This window comes from Lithobates pipiens, unplaced genomic scaffold, assembly GCF_037356315.1.
Source record: "Lithobates pipiens isolate NorthernLeopardFrog02 unplaced genomic scaffold, aLitPip1_a1.2 Scaffold_18, whole genome shotgun sequence".
In the NCBI taxonomy this organism is placed as follows: domain Eukaryota; kingdom Metazoa; phylum Chordata; class Amphibia; order Anura; family Ranidae; genus Lithobates; species Lithobates pipiens.
In genome coordinates this window covers 194,874,642-194,896,681 of record NW_027507758.1, presented here as the reverse complement: position 1 = coordinate 194,896,681, position 22,040 = coordinate 194,874,642, and the positions used below count along the sequence as shown (strand labels likewise).

At 44.4% G+C, this 22,040-nt stretch overlaps 1 protein-coding gene across 2 annotated transcripts in view; it reads right to left on the bottom strand.

Moving 5' to 3' along the window:
* TMEM178A (transmembrane protein 178A) overlaps positions 1–22,040 on the bottom strand; it is a 266,270-nt gene that overhangs the window by 103,438 nt on the left and 140,792 nt on the right. For both annotated transcript variants that reach the window (XM_077486495.1, XM_077486494.1), the window contains exon 2: positions 21,029–21,142. In XM_077486495.1, coding sequence (XP_077342621.1) covers positions 21,029–21,142 — 114 coding nt within the window. The remainder of the gene's footprint in view (positions 1–21,028; positions 21,143–22,040) is intronic.

The window sequence follows — 22,040 nt, the reverse complement described above, 5'->3', positions numbered from 1 at the left end:
GGTTGCTATGTATATTTATAAACAATATTCCACCCATAATCCCCATGTACAAAAATAATTTTATGCACATTCTTATCAGAAATGGGTTAAATAGGTTGCTATGTATATTTATAAACAATATTCCACCCATAATCCCCATGTAGAAAAATAATTATATGCATATTCTTATGAGAGATGGGTTAAATAGGTTGCTATGTATATTTATAAACAATATTCCACCCATAATCCCCACATAGAAAAAGAATTGTATGCATATTCTTATCAGAAAGGGGTTAAATAGGTTCCTATGTATATTTATAAACAATATTCCACCCATAATCCCCATGTAGAAAAATTATATGCATATTCTTATCATAAATGGGTTCCAATGTATATTTATAAACAATATTCCACCCATAATCCCCATGTAGAAAAATAATTTTATGCACATTCTTATCAGAAATTGGTTAAATAGGTTGCTGTGTTTATTTATTAACAATATTCCACCCACAATCCCCATGTAAAAAAATTATATTCATATTCTTATCATAAATTGGTTAAATAGGTTCCAATGTATATTTATAAACAATATTCCACCCATAATCCCCATGTAGAAAAATAATTGTATGCATATTCCGATCAGAAATGGGTTAAATAGGTTGCTATGTATATTTATAAACCATATTCCAACCATAATCCCCATGTAGAAAAATAATTGTATGCATATTCCAAACAGAAATGGGTTAAATAGGTTGCTATGTATATTTATAAACCATATTCCAACCATAATCCCCATGTAGAAAAATAATTATATGCATATTCTTATCAGAAATGGGTTAAATAGGTTGCTTTGTATATTTATAAACAATATTCCACCCATAATCCCCATGTAAAAAAATAAGTATATCAATATTCTTATAAGAAATGGGTTAAAAAGGTTGCTGTGTATATTTATAAACAATATTCCACCCTTAATCCCCATGTAGAAAAATAATAATCCTATGTATATTTATAAACAATATTCCTCCCATAATTCCCATGTAGAAAAATAATGATATGCATATTATTATCATTAATGGTTTAAATATGTTCATTGTCAGGAGTTAACATTATATTCCTCCCATAAACCCCATGAGAAATTATTCTACCCATATTCCCATCAAAAACAGGTCAAATGTAATTTTACATTACTTCTGTATAATTTACTATGATCTTGTTGTACAGCTGCATATATATCAGCAAGTGGACAGTTAAACATTAGCAACTGCTTCTTGCAACATTGTATCAAGCACTGTAGGAAAGAATAACATTTTGAGAAACAATAGAGTAATTACCATATATATGTGTATAAAGTACACTGATATGTAGTGAGAGTTTTCAGTATTGCAGCCAATAATACAATCATCCCATCATCCCAATATGTAGTTTAGTACGTCCCGTATTCACCACAACTCCTCCTCACCAAGCACTATTTCCTGTCTTTAAGAGCTGCTTCCTGGAGGCTCTTAACCCCATATGTGCTGGAATCCCTGTAGTGAGGGGTGGAGGGCTCTTTCGCACCCGGATATCATTTCAGAGCCTCTGAAATTCCGGGTCCCAAATATCTCTCTATTAAATCAGAGAGAACTGCGAATCAGTCCTCTCCAAATTAAAGCTATTGCCGGGATTTTCTCACCCATCATGGATGACCCCCTGAATACTACCACACTTCCCTTAAAGGGACCATAACACAAATATCGGTGCTATATAGCACCCGTCCAGCCATACAATGAAATCGGGAGAGGGCATCAGCATTCTGATGTCTCCAGGGTCTGTCCTCCACCCTGAAATTAAACTGGAGAGAAAGGAATCACCTTGTCACCCTGGCATTGGTGTGCTTGTTTTGTCTCATCCTAGTCAATGGGGCATGGTCTGACACCAGGCAAAACCTCCTACGTAGGAGAAAATATTGTATGGGGTCCAGAGCCCACCTGATAGCAAGACACTCCGTCTCTACCACAGCGTAATTTTTCTCCACTGTCGTCAGCTTCCTACTCAGAAAAACTACTGGGTGCTCTTCCCCATTGACCTCTTGAGACAATACTGCTCCTAAACCCTCACTTGAGGCATCTGTCTTCACCACAAACTCTTTTGCAAAATCAGGAGCCACAAACACGGAATGCTGGCACAATGCCACCTTAAGCTTCTGAAAGGCTTTTTCAGCATCCATATTCCATTTGATCATTACTAACTTCCTGCCTTTTGTTAAGTCAGTCAATGGTGCAGTAATGGTGGCAAAGTTGGGGGTCGAACCTTCGGTAGTTACCAACTATGCCCAGAAATGCTCTGACCTGCTTTTTGGTTAGTGGACGGGGCAGGTTCTGTATGGCTTCTACCTTATTCAACTGAGGTTTCACTAGCCCCCTACCCACAATGTACCCAAGGTACTTGGCCTCCTCCATCCCAACTGCACATTTCTCAGGATTAATTGTGAACCCTGCTTTCCTCAGAGAGACTATGACTGCCTGAACCTGGGGAAGATGGGACTCCCAATCTGTCTACCTGGATGATATTGTAATTTTAGCACTGAGTTGTATTGTTGATGGGGGCGTAAAGTTTTGTCCATTGACCTTTGGAACATGGCAGGGACAGAGTGCAAGCCAAATGGCATCCTCTTATACTGGAAGTGACCTTCGGGAGTGGAAAAAGCAGTTTTCTTCTGGCTTCTTTGGTGAGGGGAATCTGCCAGTACCCTTTTGTGAGGTCCAACGTGCTGATGTACCTGGTGGGACCCAACCTTTCAATTAACTTGTCTACCCAGGGCATCGGATAGGCATCGAATTTGGGCACTTCATTACGTTTCCGAAAGTCATTACAGAAACGCAGTGTGCCATTGGGTTTCAGTACCAAACCTATTGGACTCGACCATTCACTCTGCGATTCTTCAATGACGTCAAGTTCAAGCATCCTTCTCACCTCTTCGGACACTGCCTTTGTATGAACTTCTGGGATGCGATATGGTTTTCTGTTATAATGTCATGCTCAATGACAGTGGTGAGACCAGGAAATCCTGAAAACATTGCTCTGTTTCTCTGCAGAAACTCCTTTGTTGGGTTTGAGGCTTAGAGAGGGTAGCAGCAACCTTCACCAGGTCAATTCTGGCAGGGTCTCCTGCATTGATACCTACCACAGTGGACACCTGTTCTCGATCTTTCCAGGGTTTTAACAAATAGATGTCATAAATTTGGTATGGTTTACTTTTACCAGGTTGGTGCACCCTGCAGTTCACCTCACCCACTTTTCCAACCATTGGTTAAAAATTTGCTCTCTACTGTGGGAATTAGAACAGCCACCCTGTCCCCCACTTGAAACTGCCTGATGTTAGCAGACCGGTTGTACACCCTCCTCTGGGCACCCTGGGCCTTCTGGAGATGCTCCCTCACTAATGTCATCACTCTAGCCACCCTCTCCTACGTTTTGAGTGATATGTTCTACAAGCGTTTTGTGTGGTGAGGACTAATTTTCCCTGGTTTCCTTCACTAGATCCAACAGTCCACAGGGTCTTCGTCCATATACCAGTTCAAACGGCGAGAAGCCCGTGTACCTGTGGAACCTCTCGGATGGCAAATAACAGGGCATGGAGCAACATGTCCCGGTCCTTTCTGTCCTTCTGGACCACTCTTTTTAACATTGACTTTAGGGTCTTATTAAACCTCTCAACGAGGCCATCTGTCTGAGGGTGATAGACGGATGTCCGCAACTTCTTGATCTGAAACAGTTTGCACAAGTTCTGCCATCACCTTTGACATGAAAGAGGTGCCCTGGCCCCGTCAGTATCTCCTTGGGGGAACCCAGTTTGTGAAAACATTTGAAACAACTCTGGGAAATGGCCTTAGAGGAAGTTTTCCTTAAAGGGACCGCTTCAGGATACCTAGTTGCATAATCCAGGACTACTAATATATATTGGTGTCCCCTGGCTGACTTTACTAAGGTCACTTTACTGACTTTACTGTCCCCAACAGATCCATAGCAATCCGTTCAAACGGCACCTCAATTATGGGCAGGGGTACCAGGGGGTTTCTGTATTGGGACACCAGGGCAGTTAACTGGCAAGTGGGGCAGGACGCACAGTACCTTTTCACCTCAGCCTTTACCTCTGGCCTGTAAAACCTGTCAGTTATCCTGGCTTCTGTTTTTTTCAGCCCCCAGGTGTCCTTCCAGTGCATCGCTGTGGGCTAAATCAAGGAGTATCCACCAATACAACTGTGGAACCAGCAACGGCTCCACAGTTTCCCCTCGCCTTTCAGCTATTCTATAAAGCAAGTTTCCATTCAATGCAAAGTGAGGAAACCTTTGTTCGGCACCGGGCACTTTTGGAACTCCATTAATAACTGATACCTGCCCCGGAGCATTGACCAAAGTGGAGTTCTGCAGCTACACCATGCCAAACACGCCCCTGGACATCCCCAAATCTGGGTGCACTAGCCTAGAGGAAGTTTCCCATTCAATAAGGTCTGCAATGGGGAAGATTCCTCTTCGTCCTCTCCCATGACCTGTAGTGGAGGTCCCCCGTCCCCCCCCCCCCCCCCGAGGTCAACTTGGTCTTGAGACCAGAAAGATGAACATGTCATTATCAGCGACAGGTATCTCAACATTATGGGTATGTGTTGTGGGTGGATCTGGACCAGACCCCTCAAGGTTTAGCCCAAAAAGAGTAATAAAAATAGTGTAGCGCTTCAATGATAATAGATATAATCAACATGAATTATAAGGATGATCGTATAACAGAAATCATATGAGTAATAAAGATGCCTAGAGAAAAAAAAAGTCCAAAATTAGGCCCACATTCCACAATGTAACTGGCACGGGGGTGACCGAACCGTCACAGAAGAGGGAGGGATCACACTAGGCGAATGTATTCATGCAAATCTGCTTGACTGTAAACATCAGGGAAAGTAGATAAATACTTCTTACCAACTCTGTTGGACTCACACAGTCATATGACAGTTGAGTCGGAAAAGGCTTGAGGTCACAATCTGGGACCAAGGAGTATAAGGAGGAAGGTCTGTTGAGCTGATAAAGGAACTCCAAACGGCTGTATGCCCGGTGATATATTTCTCAGATGGAACATCAAGGTTGTTTGTAGTCCAGCTCAGACGCGGCCCGTTGCACTGATACTCCAATCTCCCCCAAATGGGGAGGAAGATAATTGGGGTTTTAGACCAAAGAAACGGAAAAAGAGAAAAAAGGGCTCCACATGGTGCGGGTCAAACGGTATAAAAAATGGTAATTTATTGAAGTCAAAAGGTTATTAATGACTTTGTGATCACAGAAATAGAGTAAAATGAAATTAAAAGCAATGTGGGGTGCCAACAGCTAGCCCAACGCGTTTCGACACATATGTCTTCGACTAGCTGTTGGCACCCCACATTGCTTTTAATTTCATTTTACTCTATTTCTGTGATCACAAAGTCATTAATAACCTTTTGACTTCAATAAATTACCATTTTTTATACCGTTTGACCCGCACCATGTGGAGCCCTTTTTTCTCTTTTTCCGTTTCTTTGGTCTAAAACCCCAATTATCTTCCTCCCCATTTGGGGGAGATTGGAGTATCAGTGCAACGGGCCGCGTCTGAGCTGGACTACAAACAACCTTGATGTTCCATCTGAGAAATATATCACCGGGCATACAGCCGTTTGGAGTTCCTTTATCAGCTCAACAGACCTTCCTCCTTATACTCCTTGGTCCCAGATTGTGACCTCAAGCCTTTTCCGACTCAACTGTCATATGACTGTGTGAGTCCAACAGAGTTGGTAAGAAGTATTTATCTACTTTCCCTGATGTTTACAGTCAAGCAGATTTGCATGAATACATTCGCCTAGTGTGATCCCTCCCTCTTCTGTGACGGTTCGGTCACCCCCGTGCCAGTTACATTGTGGAATGTGGGCCTAATTTTGGACTTTTTTTTTTCTCTAGGCATCTTTATTACTCATATGATTTCTGTTATACGATCATCCTTATAATTCATGTTGATTATATCTATTATCATTGAAGCGCTACACTATTTTTATTACTCTATTTGCTGGACTTTGTTTGTTTTTGGTGTTGGCTGCTGTTTTGGCCGTTGTGGCCTTTTACTTTACATACATCTAACTATAGCGCAGTGTTTTCCCCCTAATTGTATTAGCCCAAAAAGGCCCAGTGTCCCCAGTTCTCCTGGCTGTCCTGGCAACCTCATATGTACCTGGTTCCACAGTTCAGCAGTCACGCCCCACTATGATGTCATGTATCAGACTTCTTACCACCCCAACCCCTTGTGTCACTGAGGTACAGCCATAGGGAACAGTTACCAGAACCAGGAGATACTCCATGGTGTCCCCATGTATACACACTACCCGTAGAGTTTTACTTACGGGACCGAGTCTCCTGATCACCCTGGCATGTACCAGTGTCACCATGCTATTGGAGTCCAGTAGAGCCCTGGCAGGAAGGTGGTTCACCCACACTTCACACTCAAACCATCCTGCCGCCAGATCAAGATGAGCGCACTGTGATTGGCCAAAGCATGCAGGTCAGGTGCATGCTTTGGCCAATCATCATACAGCAATGCACTGCGATCTCGCAGTTCATTATGGGGTGTTCTGCAGCGTTCGAATTTCCCTGGGAAAGCCTCATAATGTTTGTTGTTCGCAATGTTTGAGATCGCAGTGCATTGTTGTATGATGATTTGTGAAAGCATGCACTTGACCTGCATGCTTTGGCCAATCGCAGTGTGCCTTTGCCAATCATGGCTCAGGGGAACTAAGTCCACATCCCACACTATATATGGCTTCTTACAGAGTGGCCGTGTGTGGTGTTGTTGGCGTGGACAGAGAGATAGCTTGAGTTAAATCAGGCAGGCGGGTTATTCATATATATATAATATATATATAATATTACACACACAATCGGTCTAGTGTGTGTGTGTGTGTGTGTGTGTGTGTGTGTGTATATATATATATATATATATATATATATATATATATACACTCTGCATTCAGTGTATCCTATATCTACAGTGCATTCCGTGGTGTACAGTTGCTAATACAGTGCAGGCGGTGTACACATTATACAATACAGTGCAGCCGTTGTACAGTTGCTAATGCAGTGCAGGTGGTATACACAGTATCTAAAAAGGGTACAGTTTGTAATACGCTTCAGGCAGTGTACACAGTATCTAATACAGTGTGTACAGATTCTACTACACTTCTGGTGGTGTACACAGTATACAATACAGTGCAGCCATTGTACACTTTCTACTACACTTCAGGCGGTGTACCTAATACATAGCGGTATGGTGTTGCAAAACAAAAAAATACATCATGTCAGGAAGGCCACCAAGGAGAGGCAGATGCTCACAGGCCACTAAAAGAGGGCAAGCAGCCTCTGTGTTTACAGTCAACAGTGGTGGTCGTGGTGCATCCGTGGTCGTGGGGCACCCTTGAGCTTTTTTGCTGATGCTGGCCGTGTTTTTGAGCCACAACATGCAGAAGAGTTGTTGGGGTGGATAACAAAGCCGTCCTCATCCTCCTCATCCTCTGTCACCCAGGCTCAGAGTAGTTTGTCTTTCAACGCAGCGGTCAAAGTGGCCTATTCCACCGGCTCCTTGTCCACAGTCACTCCTTCTGTAGCCCCACCAAAATGACTGCCAGGGCAAGAAACTGACAGTCATATTTCACAGCAGGGCCCGCTCAGAGCCCAACAAGAGTATCTGTGAGGTGTTAGTGTTGTGGCACCACCACCCAAGGCACAGCAGGGCCCGTTCTTGCACCCAACACGAGTATCTGTGAGGGGTTACAGTGTTGTGACCCCACCAACACCCAAGGGCCAATTTTTCTGCTCCTATTTAACAGGGGCATGTAATTACAACTCTTGATATAATATTTCACAGCAGGGCCCGTTCCTGCGCCCAACAAGAGTAACTGTGAGGGCTTATCGTGTTCTGGCACAAACATCTAAGGCCCAATTTTCTGCAGAGTGTATAGGGCAGGCCGTATGGTATATGTACTGCTCTTCAGAGTATATAGTGCCTGGGGGATCCCCACTCCATTTTTTTAATTTTGGTGCAGGGCCTGGTATGGCTTTTGGGGGGGACATCCATGGCATTTTCAGTATTTTTATCTATTGCCAGGATCTGACAATATATTCCTTTAGAAATGTCATTTTTCTGTGGCATTGTTATAAACATGGGGAAGATGCGCTACTTTACAGGCATACTAAGGACACCCCCAGGCACAATATTTAAAGGAATATTTAATTTTTATTGTTTCACTTTAAGCATTATTAAAATTACTGCTTCTGAAAAAACGGCAGTTTTTAAAACTTTTTTTTGCATCGATGCATGTCTGGGGCAGGACCCGGGTTCCCACAAACATTTTATGGCAATAACTTGTATATAAGCCTTTAAAATAAGAACTTTTGATTTTTCACATTCGTGTCCCATAGACTTTAATGGTGTCCGTGTGTTCGAACACATTTTTTGCCTGTTCGTATGTTCTGCTGCGAACCAAACTGGGGGTGTTCAGCTCATCCCTATTAGGGAGATGCAATTTAGTTTTCAGAGCATCAAACTGAAGGAGTTTCCCATAACCCACTATGTACAAACTACCCACCTTTGATCAGTAAGATCGTCAGAGAGTTGAAAGATTGGATGACCCTCCACCTCTCACTCTTTGGGAGATGGCATTTAGTTAAAATGGTGTCATTTGCCAGACTTCTATACCCCCTCCAAACCTTACCTCTCTTACTTAAACACTCCAATATTACTAACGTAACTAATGCTCTGAGAACCTTTCTATGGTGTAACAAAAATCTTGCATTTCCTTCAGAAAACTGAAGGAAGGTGGGGTAGGTCTGCCTGATGTCAGATTATATAACTTGTTATATAACTTGTCTTGTCTTCTACATCAGGGGATAGACTGGGTCACGGCTAAGTCCATATATACCAATTAAGATTTGGAATCTATCTTAGTCTCTCCTTATGCCTGATCTGCAGTTCTCCATTCCAAGCTAACCTCCCTCCCCTAATCCAATCCAACGTAAGTTATTGTTTAGGGATACTATTTTAGTATGGCGAGAATCTCGTAAATTTCTCTGCCTCTCCCCGCTTATATACCAGCACTTACCCATACACAGGGAACCGTATTTGTTTCCTCAAGCAGCAGCACATGCAGTGTTTACCTAATAGCAGCAGAAGGGTTTGAAACGGATATCCTCCCTGTTCACTCAACAACCTGGTAAAATCAAATCTTTCATGGAACTCTCCAGGGAATATCTCTGAGCACAGCAGCATTTGCTTTTTTACTTTATTATTGGGGTATGCCAAATCCTATTAGGGCTCTCGGACGGACCCTTTTTAAAACTTGTTCATTGACTCGGCAATTAACAGATCCGCCTATTCCATATCAGATTTTTATTCTAAACCAATTTCCCATAAGGCCAAATCATGACCACTGTCTCTTTCAACAGCCTGGTCTGAGGATCTACCTTATGATTGGGCCACCGACAAAGTACTGCAAGACTAACACAAAAAACACAACCTTATCATTATTGAGAAATGGCAAGAAACACAGGTTAAGCTCATTCATAGAACATACCTGCCTTTCCTCAAGGATCCGACATCCCCCAATACTACAAATTGCTACTGGTGCGGCCACCAGGCTACGTGTCTTATTAAACTCCCTTCCACTAAAAAGTTTTATCACTATTGTCACCAGACCCTTTATTAGCTTTGTTAACCTTCTTTGTACTCGCTTCATTTCCAGTACATCCTTCCTGAGGACTGATCCAAATCCTCCTTGTACAACAGTATCTCTAGTTCACCCATCTTGTCCGTCAGGCTCCTGGCATTGGTGAACATGCTACGTAGTTTAGACTGGTCACATACTAGCCTTTTATTGGGTGTTCCGAGATTGCAACTAGGACTTGTTACTATACTTACTGTGGGTTTATATGCTTTAGTCAACCTACCACTAATGCCCCCAATACTACCCTCTTGAATATGTTCTGCGCTAACTATCTCTACCTCTGGACCCCCCCAATCGCCTAGTTTAAAAAACCCTCTAACTTTTTGACCATCTTTACTCCCAGTAGATCTGCACCCTTCTCATTTAGGTGCAGTCCGTCCCTTCTATAGTACTGGTGACTAACTAAGTTGTCCCAGTCATCCAGGAACCCAAACCCCTCCTTACTACACCAGCTCCTCAGCCACTTGTTTACTTCCCTAATCTCCCTCTGCCTTTCTGGTGTGGTTCAAGGTACTGGTAGTATTCCTGAGAATACCACCTTGAAGGTCCTTTTCCTCAATTTAGCTCCCAAGTCCCTAAAATCGGACAGTCCAGCAACCTCTGACTTTGTCATTGGTACCAAAGTTCACCATGACGGCGGGGGCGTGGCTGGAATGACGTATGTGAGTGAGAGTGGGATGAGGACGCCTGAGCTCTCTCCCCGTCCCGCCTTCCGTCTCCCCTGACCAAACGATGGATATCGATTGAGTGACCTGCCTTCTTGCGGCTGACGCTGACGCCTTGACTCCTCGCCTCGTGGACTCTGGGGCGGTCGCGGCGTGCACAGCCTGTACTTCCGAAGCTAGCCGAGAATATCCGAGCGAGCTCCCGCTGTCGGCTCGGATTATCGCGAGATCTCAATCATGGCCCCGAAGGCAGCTCGAGGACGGATCGGAGGAGGACTGGACGCCAGCACGAGCGGACGAGGATTACTTGATGAGCGGGGCTGCTGCTGTTAATGGCTGGATAAGTGACAAAGCCAATGTAAGCTCCGCAGCAGGATTCGGCGCGAGAGGTGAACCCAGCTTAAATCCTCGACAGCCTTGGAGGGGATTAGTGAAACGCCGGCTCAACAGTATAACCTGAGGCATCAGCCCAGGTGTACGGTAACCCAGGGGGAGGAGGTGGAGGTGGGGGATTAAGCCCATCAACATTAACATTGCTAAAAGTTTAAGATTCGGACAATGACTCTGTACCCCTTGATCTGGTGAATACCCTCTTTTCTTCTACCCCCCCCAAGGGGTTGATCTATAGGTGTTTCCAGTTAAAGTTATCTTACTGTACTGCCCAGGTTGCCGCTCTGAATACACTGAAGTAGCTATCGCTGCTGCATGCCCAGGTCTATTGCTAAACATTATATATTATTAGCCTTTTGAACCGGCGATTCTATTGTCACTACACCGGCATTAATATGCCTAGCAAAAGAGCTATAGAAGATGTACTATATGGGGAGGGGAACCATAAAACTAGGACAGCCAAGGAAAAATTAAATCAAGCCTCTGCGGCAGCAAAACTTAAGCGATTTGCCCATGCAACATCCCCCGGCAGGAAAGGCCATCACCAATCAGCAGGGAAAACAAAATCGCAGGGACCGTCCGGCGACAGGAGAAGTATTAGCCATTTGGTTTCAAATCCTGCTACTCCAGCCTCAGGAAGCAGCATGAATAACTTGCCCCCTGCTGAGAACAAGGCCCCCCATAGCGTCGCGGACCTGCCGATATCCCCGGCAATGGGGTCCGGTGAACCCACGTTGCGAGAGATACTGCAGGCAGTTAATGAATGCAAGAATTCCATCTTAGGCCTTGATGACCAACTCAGTAACATTAAAAATGAATTACACTCTGAGTCAATTGTTGAGCAATACTGTCTGTAGAACGTCTGCATTTGAAGGAAGACTAAGCACAGTGGAGGACGAGCTCTCTCCTTTGCAACAAAAAATAATAGGACTTGAGAAACAGATTACTATACAGGCATCGAAACTAGACGATATGGACAACAGTAATCGCAGGAATAACGTGCGTTTAATTGGTCTGCCAGAGGGTAGTGAGGTCCCCAACCCTATCATCTTTCTGGAAAGATGGTTTAAGGAGTTATTGGAAGATACCCCTTTTTCACCCCTTTTTTCTATTGAAAGGGCCCACAGAGTTCCCTCCAGATCTAGGCTAGTAGAAGATCGCTGCAGACCATTAATATTGAAATTTGTTAACTATAATGATCGAATGATTTTGATGCGAAGAATTCGTGAACTAGGAGACATTTTCTACAAAGGGACTAGAGTATCATTCTATCCGGATTTTTCTTTGAACCTGCAGAAACAGAGAGCTGAGTTTATCCCTATTAAACGCTCTTTGCAAAAATATAAGTTAACCTATGCTCTGCTGTATCCTGCTCGACTGCTAGTGTCTGCCCAGGGCTCAATTTTGTTCTTTAATTCTCCAACAGAGGCCGCAAATTGGCTAGAGGAGCAGAAAGGGACTTTGTTAAGCTAATTGACAGTATTTTTCCACTAGGGGTGGTGTGGGGGGGGGATTTGGGGGAGGGAGGGCGGGCCCCCCCTTTTTTTTTTTTTTTTTTTTTTTTTTTTTTTCTTCTTAGTAAATTTGAATTCACAAATAATTCTAACTTGATTGATAACCCACGCTATGTTATACATGTGCACTTATTATGAGATAGGGAGAGGGGGCGGTGGGGAGTATAGGGTGCCATAGTAATGACATATATGCTCCCTTTTTGAACTTATAAATAGTCGCAAGCCAATTGATAATGTATTTTATGTTAGCCACGCGCACTTACTATGGGATGGGGGAGATGGGGATTATGGAAGGACACAATAATGGTATATATGTTTTCTTTTTTTTTTTCTTTTCCATCCCCCTCTTAGGTCGTAATATATGTGTGAGGAGGGGGCCAAATAGTTAGGAGATGGTTAAAATAGTTAGGATAGGTAGGAGTTACAAGAGATTTTATTGCATGATTTAAATGTATGACTGTTAAGGGAGGGATGGTGGGAGTCTGATTGATAGAGGCCCCTCATCTCCCGGCCCTTACTCCTCCCCCTCCCCCTTTTTTTTTTTTTGTATATTGGAAATCACAAATAATTGCAACTTGACCGATAAGGTATGTTATGGTGGATATGATCACTTATTATGAGATAGGGTGATGGGGAGAGGGGGATTATAGTATGGCACAATAACTATATATATTGGCCTTTCGTTTTCCCTTTTGGGTTCTTTTACTCTCCCCACCTTGTAAATGAGGGGGGATTAATTGATGCCACAGTAGGGCATGACACTTAGACACTGTTATTAGACCTGGGGAGGCGGGGTAAATGGGGGGGTGGGGGTAGAGGGAGCTCAGATATCTTTTGGATGAGTTTTGGAGTATGTGGGCCACAATAGAGACCCCTAGGGGTTGCTCAAATGGGCAGGGGCGGGTGGGAGGGCAGGAGGGATGGGGGGAACTTCGAGCACACACTGCGGGTATGGGGGGAGTGGTGGCTGTGGGGGAGTATGGGGGGGGTGGGGTGGGGGGGACCGTCGAGGGAGGACGGGTCTCCCTCCCCCCCTCTCCCCCTGCCCCCAGCCAACTTAGCAATTACCAATGACCATGAGTAGAGTAAGTATTATTTCGTGGAACGTGAGGGGGTTGGGAGATCTAAAGAAGAGAGCAGCGGTCATGTTGGAAACAGAGAGGGGAGGCCCCAGCTTACTCTTTCTGCAAGAGACGCACTTAACCCCTAGTACAGCTCCACAGCTAAATAACCGGAAATTCCAGGCATATTACCACTCCTTCCATACATCATACTCAAGAGGAGTGAGCGTTTTAGTTAGGAGGGGCACGGATTTCCTATGTAAGGAGTCCTCTATTGACGAGGAGGGGAGATTCGTTTTCCTATACGGTCTGATGAGTGGGCAACATTATATTCTAGCCAACATCTATATACCCCCTCCCTTTAAGTTGGAGGTTATGTATAAACTGCTGGCGTTCTGCTTGGATAAGCCAGGAGTTCCGTGGATAGTATTAGGTGACTTTAACGAAACACTAGACGGGAGCCTGGATAGATTTCCTAAACTTGACGGGGTTAGAACAGGGCGACTGCAGGGGTTTTTATCCGAAATAGGACTGAGCGATCTATGGCGAATGCGACATCCTCAGGAGAGACAGTATTCTTGTTTTTCTAGGACCTACTATACGTTATCAAGAATTGATATGGTTTTTGGTAATAAAGAGGCAGCAGAGGTGGTACAGGATATAGAATACGGGGCAAGGGGGATTTCAGATCATTCCCCCATGTCCATTATTGTGACTTCGGGAGCTAGAACAGGCCTAGGGGAGTGGAGGATAAACCCTGGCTGGTTGGAGTTAATGGACAGATCAAGCCCCTCTCTGGACAAGATAAGGGAATTTCTCCAAATAAACAAGGGCACAGCTCCACCCGGAATAGTCTGGGACTCCCTAAAAGCCTATATTAGAGGCATATTAATTGAACAAATTGCAATAATTAAAAGGAAAGCCCGAGAACAGGAGTCAGCAATAAGAAATATTGTTACTCTGGCGGAGAGAGCATATATAGAAGCTCCATCACCCGAAAGCCAGAAGGCATGGCTGGATAGCCAACAAGTTTATAAAATGGCTCTTTTAAAAAAGGCAGAGAACAGGCAAACATTTCAACATCAGCACTATTTTGGCGAAGGGGAGAGGGTGGGTCGAGCCCTCTCCCTTTTGGTCCAAACTAACAGTTCTCCTACAACAGTTCAGGTGATTAAGTCGCCAAATGGCGATCTTGTTTCTAGTCCCCCTGCGATCATGAGAGTACTCCATGATTACTATAACAACTTATATAAATCAGCAACGCGGGGTCAGGGTAGCCTTGTCACTGACTTTTTACTTCAAGCAGCAATTCCAACACTACTAGAACAGGACAAATTGAGTCTTGATTTACCACTTACGTTGGAGGAGCTAAAAAACGCAGTAGCTGAAATGCCCAACTATAAATCCCCAGGCCCAGACGGGTTGCCAGCAGAAATATACAAGCGCTATGGCGAAGCGCTACTGCCGGAACTCTTGGAGACATTGAACCACGCATTAGAGGTGGGTGAACTTCCCGCCTCGATGCTGGAAGCCAATATAATATTAATACTCAAGGAGGGGAAGGATCAACAGGAAGTCTCATCATATCGGCCAATATCCCTGCTGTGTTCGGACATTAAAATTCTAGCTAAGGCCCTAGCAACCCATTTATATAAATATATTCATAAACTAATACATCCAGACCAGTCGGGTTTTATTCCGGGTAGGGCAACCAGCACCAATATTAGAAGAGTTTTCCTTAATATTCAAACACCCAGGGACAATGACAGGCCGGGAGCTATTCTGGCCTTAGACGCGACTAAGGCTTTTGACAGCCTGGAATGGGGCTACTTGTGGGGAGTGTTGGAGAGGTTTGGCTTTGGCCCTCAATTTATCCAATGGATAAAATTACTCTATAATAAGCCCAGGGCAAAAATCAAGATGGGAACTGAATTTTCTGAGGCTTTCCAGCTGGAGAAAGGAACAAGACAGGGGTGCCCGCTGTCTCCCCTCTTGTTTGTATTAGCCATGGAGCCCCTGGCTGTCCTGGCAAGATCATGCCCGGACATCCAGGGATTCCGGCGCGGAGCAGGGGAAGATAAAATCGCCCTGTTCGCGGATGATGTCCTGTTCTTCATTGGGGACATGGATTCCACCCTGAACAGGGTAGTGCAGATGATGGGGGAGTTTGGTCAACAATCTGGTCTAGTAATTAACTGGAGTAAATCTGCTCTCCTGCCACTGACTAGACCTGGGGATCAATGGGCGTCGCCAGCGATTACAGGCCTAGAGACAGTGCCCAGACTGAAGTACTTGGGCATCTGGATCTCTGGGGAAGTGAATCAGTATGTTAATGAGAATTTAGCACCACTATTAACGAAATTGAAGCAGAAACTCAATAGGTGGTGTGGCCTTCCTCTCTCCATGGCGGGACGCTGCAATCTAATAAAAATGATCTGGCAGCCACAAATATTATATATCCTACACAATTCCCCAATTTGGATTAACCAGAAATGGTTCCAAAGAATGGATTCTCTTATCCGAGACTTAATCTGGAAAAAGGGGCATGCCCGGATTGGGCTGCAGACGATGCAGCTTCCCGTAGCGGAGGGAGGATTGGCCATACCCCATCTGAGAGCATATTTTTTAGCTGCCCAACTTCAGCATCTAGAAGGGGCAGGGCTCCAAGAGGGAGGGTCCCCGAACCATAAATTGATGATGGTCGGGGTACCCCATAAGCTACTGGCTGAAGCCTTGGAGGCTAACTCATTTGTCCATAGATGCCCTACTAATGTACTAATGAGGAAGGTATGGCATAATGCAAAGCAAAGTATGGGATATGTGGGAATAACTATCTACACGCCCCTATGGTATAACCGACACCTATGTGAACTAAACAATATAGATAGATCTCTAGAATGAGACAGGCAGGGAATTAATAGGTTGGTGCAACTATATGAAGGGAATGTAATGAAATCCTTTGAAGCCCTTAGACAGGAATTTGATGTCTCTAATAAGACGTTTTACAAATATTTACAGCTGAGACATGGTATTCAAGCTCAATACGGGTCATTTGAGATTGAACGGACCGAAATCCCCCTACTCCAGGGACTCATGGATCGCAGGCAAGCAAAAGGTCAGATTTCCAGATTATACACAAAGATTAGGGGAAGGATCCTGAAGGGAGAGGGCCCGGATAAGAGTAGGAGGGGGTGGATAGGAGATGTGGGCCCGATAACTCAAGAACAATGGGATAAGACCCTTGAACAGGGGAGATTGGTTTCTATATCCCCATCGCAGCGAGTGTCACATTTGTTCCTTATATATAGGGCATATTATACCCCCTATAAGTTGTGGAAAATGGGCAGGAAATCCAGTGACAATTGTCCCAGATGTGGGGCATCGGGGGACCTTTTTCATATAGTATGGAAATGCCCAAAATTGTATAGGTACTGGTTAGAAATAGTACTTAGAATAAATAGGATTTTTAAGACCACCCTGAAACCAGAGGCCAGGATTTGTTTATTGGGGATTTTTGAGGAGGATAGAATCTCTCCTCCAATCAAGCTGTCTGTCCTGAGGTGTTTGTACCAGGCTAGACGGCTGATAGCTATAAATTGGCAAGCCAAAAATCCCCCGATACTCGAACAATGGGTTAATGCAATCAACTCTACAATTTGGTGTGAGAGAGCAATGTTTATAAAACAAAACAACTTAAAAAAATTTGGGGCAATATGGAACCCGTGGCTGATCGGAATGGGCTACCCCCTAGGTGAGTCTACAGAGGGGGCGGCCTAGCATCTGCCAGGTTGGCTGGCGGCGACGGATCTCTCTCTCTGGTTTCCCCTTTTCTTTCCTTCCATATCAATTGGTGTCCAACCAGCCGACCATTATTGGTAGGGCTGGTACCAACAGTGTGTGCTCGAAGAGGGGGGGGGGGGGGGTGGGTGGGGGGTAGGTAGGGAGGTAAAGGTGGAATGCGAGCCCGCGGTAACGTGTGGGTCGGGTGCGCCCTCGCCATTGTATTATCTATGTATGAAATGAAGATTTTTGTGAATTGTGGAAACTATTGCTATTTTGTATTGGAATTTTTTTTTTTAATATAGAAGAATCAGTAAAAAAAAGTTCACCATGACAGTCGGGTCTTCTCCAGCCCCTCCCACCTGTCCACCAGATCCATGATGTGCCGAACCCTAGCTCCTGGTAGACAGCATACAGTTTGGCGCTTCAGGTCTTTGTCACAGATTGCCCTCTTTGTCCTTCTAAAAATTTAGTCCCCTACCCCCAGAATCTGTCTATCCTTTCCCTTTGCTTCCCCCCACTCTCACTGGAGGAGTTCTTCCCCTGGCAGCTAGGAAAGTCCCTCAGCTCCAGCAATGCTTGTCCCTGACTGGTTTCACCAATGTCACTCAGTGGAGCGTAATTATTGGGATGCTCCAGCCCTGGATCGGCCTCCCTGGCACTTCCCCTCTATCCTTCCTGACTGTCACCCATCTAATCTTTTCTGGTGCCTGCACCTCTTTGTCTCCTAACCCCCTTCTGTGCTGGCTCCCGCCGGCACCTGCTAGGTATGTTCCCAGCTCTCCTTTAGTATGGAGGGTCTTCTCAAAGCTGACATTTGCTTCCCTAAATTAAGAACCTAGGCTTCCAGGGAAACAATGTGCTTACATTTTGCACAGCAGTATTCACCCTCAATCAGATACTCAAACAACGCATACATGCCACAAGATGTACACCGAGTCGCATCTTCACACCCACCGGGCATCATACCTATCAATTCAATGAGGATTAGGGATTATACTCTGTCTGTCAGGAAAGGTTCCCTCCGCTGGTAATATCAATCATTTGGCATGCAGTACTGCGATTCACCAGCAGGTGTCTCCTGCTGGAATTATGTAATCTTTGGTCCGCAGTACTGGTGTCCACCAGCGGAGGGATCCTGGCAGTGTGGAGCAGGTTTTGCCTTCTACAGTCAGGCGTCACATGACTGACAGCAGCCATTATAAATACCCGGCAGGTGCACACACACCTCGCCTTGGTATTGTTCCTTGTGCCCTGACCTGCTGCTGGCGATCCTGGTTCTGAACCTATTCCTGTGCCCTGTGGTTCTGATCCTGTTTCCCTGTCCTGGTCCCTACCCTGTCCCACCTGTTACCATTATCCCTGTCCTGCAGTCTGATCCGTCCATCCTCTCCCTGTCCTGTGTTCCTTACCCCATTTGCTGATCTCCCCGTGTATGACCTTGGCCTGGCTTGTGACTCTGATTCTGGACTGCCCTTGTTTATTTGCTGATCCTCTGTGTATGACCCTGGCCTGCCTATCGTTTACGGTCCTTGCATTACCCATTTATTGTACATATCTGTCTGTTGTTGTTTGGGGGTCTTGTTGGTTGGTTTATTGCACTGTGTGGTTGTATTTATATTATTCACTTTCTTTAATAAATCATATTTCACTTATACACGTTTGGGTTTCCTCTGTTGCAGTCCACACAGTTCTGGTCTTATCTGATACATGACACTGTCCAAATTACCTAATAACTAGCTTCCTAACACTAATACTCAACAAGACAATACACAGGTACTTGCAGACCACATGCACCCACAGACCCGCGTGCAACCGCAGACCATGTGCACTCACACTACACAGCTACTCACAATACACAATACTCCCAACACTCTGGTACTCCCGACACTCTGCTACTCACATACACTGTCAGTCAGGTTTTGAAGTTTGTGTCTCTGTGTCACTCTGCACATTCTCCCCTTGTAATCTGACACTAGAAGCTCACGGATCAGTCTCAGGCTCGGTTCACACAGGGGGCGATGCAAGGCGACACGACTTGCCTCGCCGCAACCTGCCGCGACCTCAGCGGCGACTTGCAAATGACTTCTGTATAGAAGTCAATGCAAGTCGCCCCGAGGTCGCCCAAAAGTAGTACAGGAACCTTTTTTCTAAGTCGGAGCGACTCGAGTCGCTCCTCTTAGAACGGTTCCGTAGTACAGAACGGGGGCGACTTGTCAGGTAGCGGCATGGCAAGTCGTGTCGCCTCGCGTCGCCCCCTGTGTGAACCGGCCCTCACACTATCCCTCCTCTGGTCTGCACTACACTTACCATCGGCTCTCCCTGTCAACCTTCCACCTCCCAGTCCCGCTGGATGTCCTCCCAACTCCTCTGTTCACATTTGTGGGGTGATACTGTCCTCAGTACACCCGCTCCCAAACAACGATGTCCCGCTCTGCCGCCAATGTGAGTCCCCGGGTCACCTACTGCTACTCACAGCATACTATATCCTTTTTCAGTCAAGTGTCGACCATTGTTTGTACTTGTACTTTGTTTTTCTTTTCTCTGTATGTTTTTCCACATCATTGCCACTCTTACAGTAGTTTAAGGTTAAACCTCTTTTCTTCTAATTTTAATGAGTGGCCATGTGTCTTGTTAAACTCCCTTCTGCAAAAAAGTTGTATCCCTATTGTGGGGTCACCAGTATGGTATTCGTATATTGAAATCATATCCTCTCTCAAGCGTCTCTTCTCCAGAGACAATACATTCAGTGCTCGCGACCTTTCCTCATAACTAATATCCTCCAGACCCTTTATTAGCTTAGTTGCTCTTCTTTGTACTCGCTCCATTTCCAGTACATCCCTGGACCAGAGTCTTGTAGAGTGGGGGAATTATCATTTTATCTCTGGAGTTGATCCCCTTTTTAATGCATGCCAATATTCTGTTTGCTTTGTTAGCAGCAGCTTGGCATTGCATGCCATTACTGAGCCTGTCATCTACTAGGACCCAAAGCATAATTTTCCATCCTATTATACTTCAGTTATGAATGAACAGTATGGGTGATCGGTATTTGTGTTGCAGATTCAATATATCAGTAATGTCTTTTGCAAACAATTAAAAAAAAAAAAAAAAGTTTTCTCTCTCACACACATCACACATCCATACATATACATAAACACAAACACACTTAGGCCGCGTACACACGCGGGGACTGTTCGCTCAACTTTGTTCGTCAAACAGTTTCAGCGGACAGTCCGCTCAAAATTAGCATGGACGGACTTGCCCACACACGACGAACGAACAGTCCGCTGAAACCGTGCGCGATGACGTGAACGGCACGTACGACGGGACTAGAAAACGACGTCCTATACACTGCAATGCAACCTTGGGCGTGTAAATTCTTTCTGAGCATGCGCGAGACTTAGTTTGACGAACAAGCCTACACACGGGCGGACTGTCCGCTCAAACCAAGTTTCAGCGGACAGTTTTTCGGAATTTCCGAAAAACTTTGTTCGTCAGACTGTCCGCTGAAACTGTCCGCTGAAGCCCACACACGAGCGGACTGTCCGCCGAAACACTGTTCAGCGGACAAAGTTGAGCGAACAGTCCCCGCGTGTGTACGCGGCCTTAGAAATTGTGTTTCGTTAAGAGTATCCTCTTCACCACTGCTCTTTTTTTTTTTTTTTTTCTTAAACAATACATTTACATTGAGGTAAGTTGTTTACAATAAAATAACATAGTTCAACATCAGTATACATAAAATGAAATAGAAAGTAAAAAAAAAGTTTAATAAGCCTAGAAGTTACCATGAAAATAATCTATGACACACATGTAGCCATTGTATTAAAACAACCACAACTGCTTTTTTGTGTCATTTGACGCATCCTACTTACGTAGAAGGTGCCACTCATCTTGCTGAATAGTTCTGGTCAAATTGAATGGAATATTCCTCAGACGAATCGGCTGAGAGAAGTGATACTTGATAGCTGTACATTTCTGAGCAATCCCTTTGAAGAGAAAGAGCAGCTGTTTAAATGTAATGCAATGTTTTAATTGTGGCTGGTTATAAGCATCTAATTTTTAACTGCATTTGAAATAGCAATGCTCCAATAATCAGTACATTTTCTTAACTGATACTATTCATATCACATGAATTTGAGAGAGGAAATAAAGAGACACAGGGCCCTAATTCAAACTTTACAGGCAAGATGGACAAGAGTATAGTAAAATATATACTTTATTAACAATGAATCATATCAAACAGGTCAAGTAGGAAAAGAATTAAAAACATATGATGGTTGTAAATATCTAGTGTAAACAAAAGGGTTGACACCAAATGAATGGATGGAGGTGAGCTTCAATGCGTTTCACTATTTTTCTTCATCAGGACACAGTTGGGGGTAGTTGAAAGAAACAGGTCTCACTTGTCAGCAAAAAATTGTCTCCACATGGAGAACTCCCAGATGATCACCAGAGAATCATCATATAAAGCAGGGGGGAATTCTTACTAGTGCAAACAACCGTGTATCAGGCTAATGGCATAAAAATATAAGTATGTTTTTTTTAACCACTTCAATACCTGGCACTTAAACACCTTCCTGCCCAGACCAATTTTGAGCTTTCAGCGCTGTCGCATTTTGAGTGACAATTGCGCGGTCATGCTACACTGTACCCAAATTAAATTTTTATCATTTTTTTCCCACAAATAGAGCTTTCTTTTGGTGGTATTTGATCAACTCTGCGGTTTTTATTTTTTGCTAAACAAATAAAAAAATACCGAAAATTTTCAAAAAAAAAGTTTTTTTGTTTCAGTTTCAAAACTTTGTAAATAAGTAAGTTTTCTCCTTCACTGATGGGCACTGATGGGGTTACACTGATGGGCAATGATAAGGAGGCACTGATGGG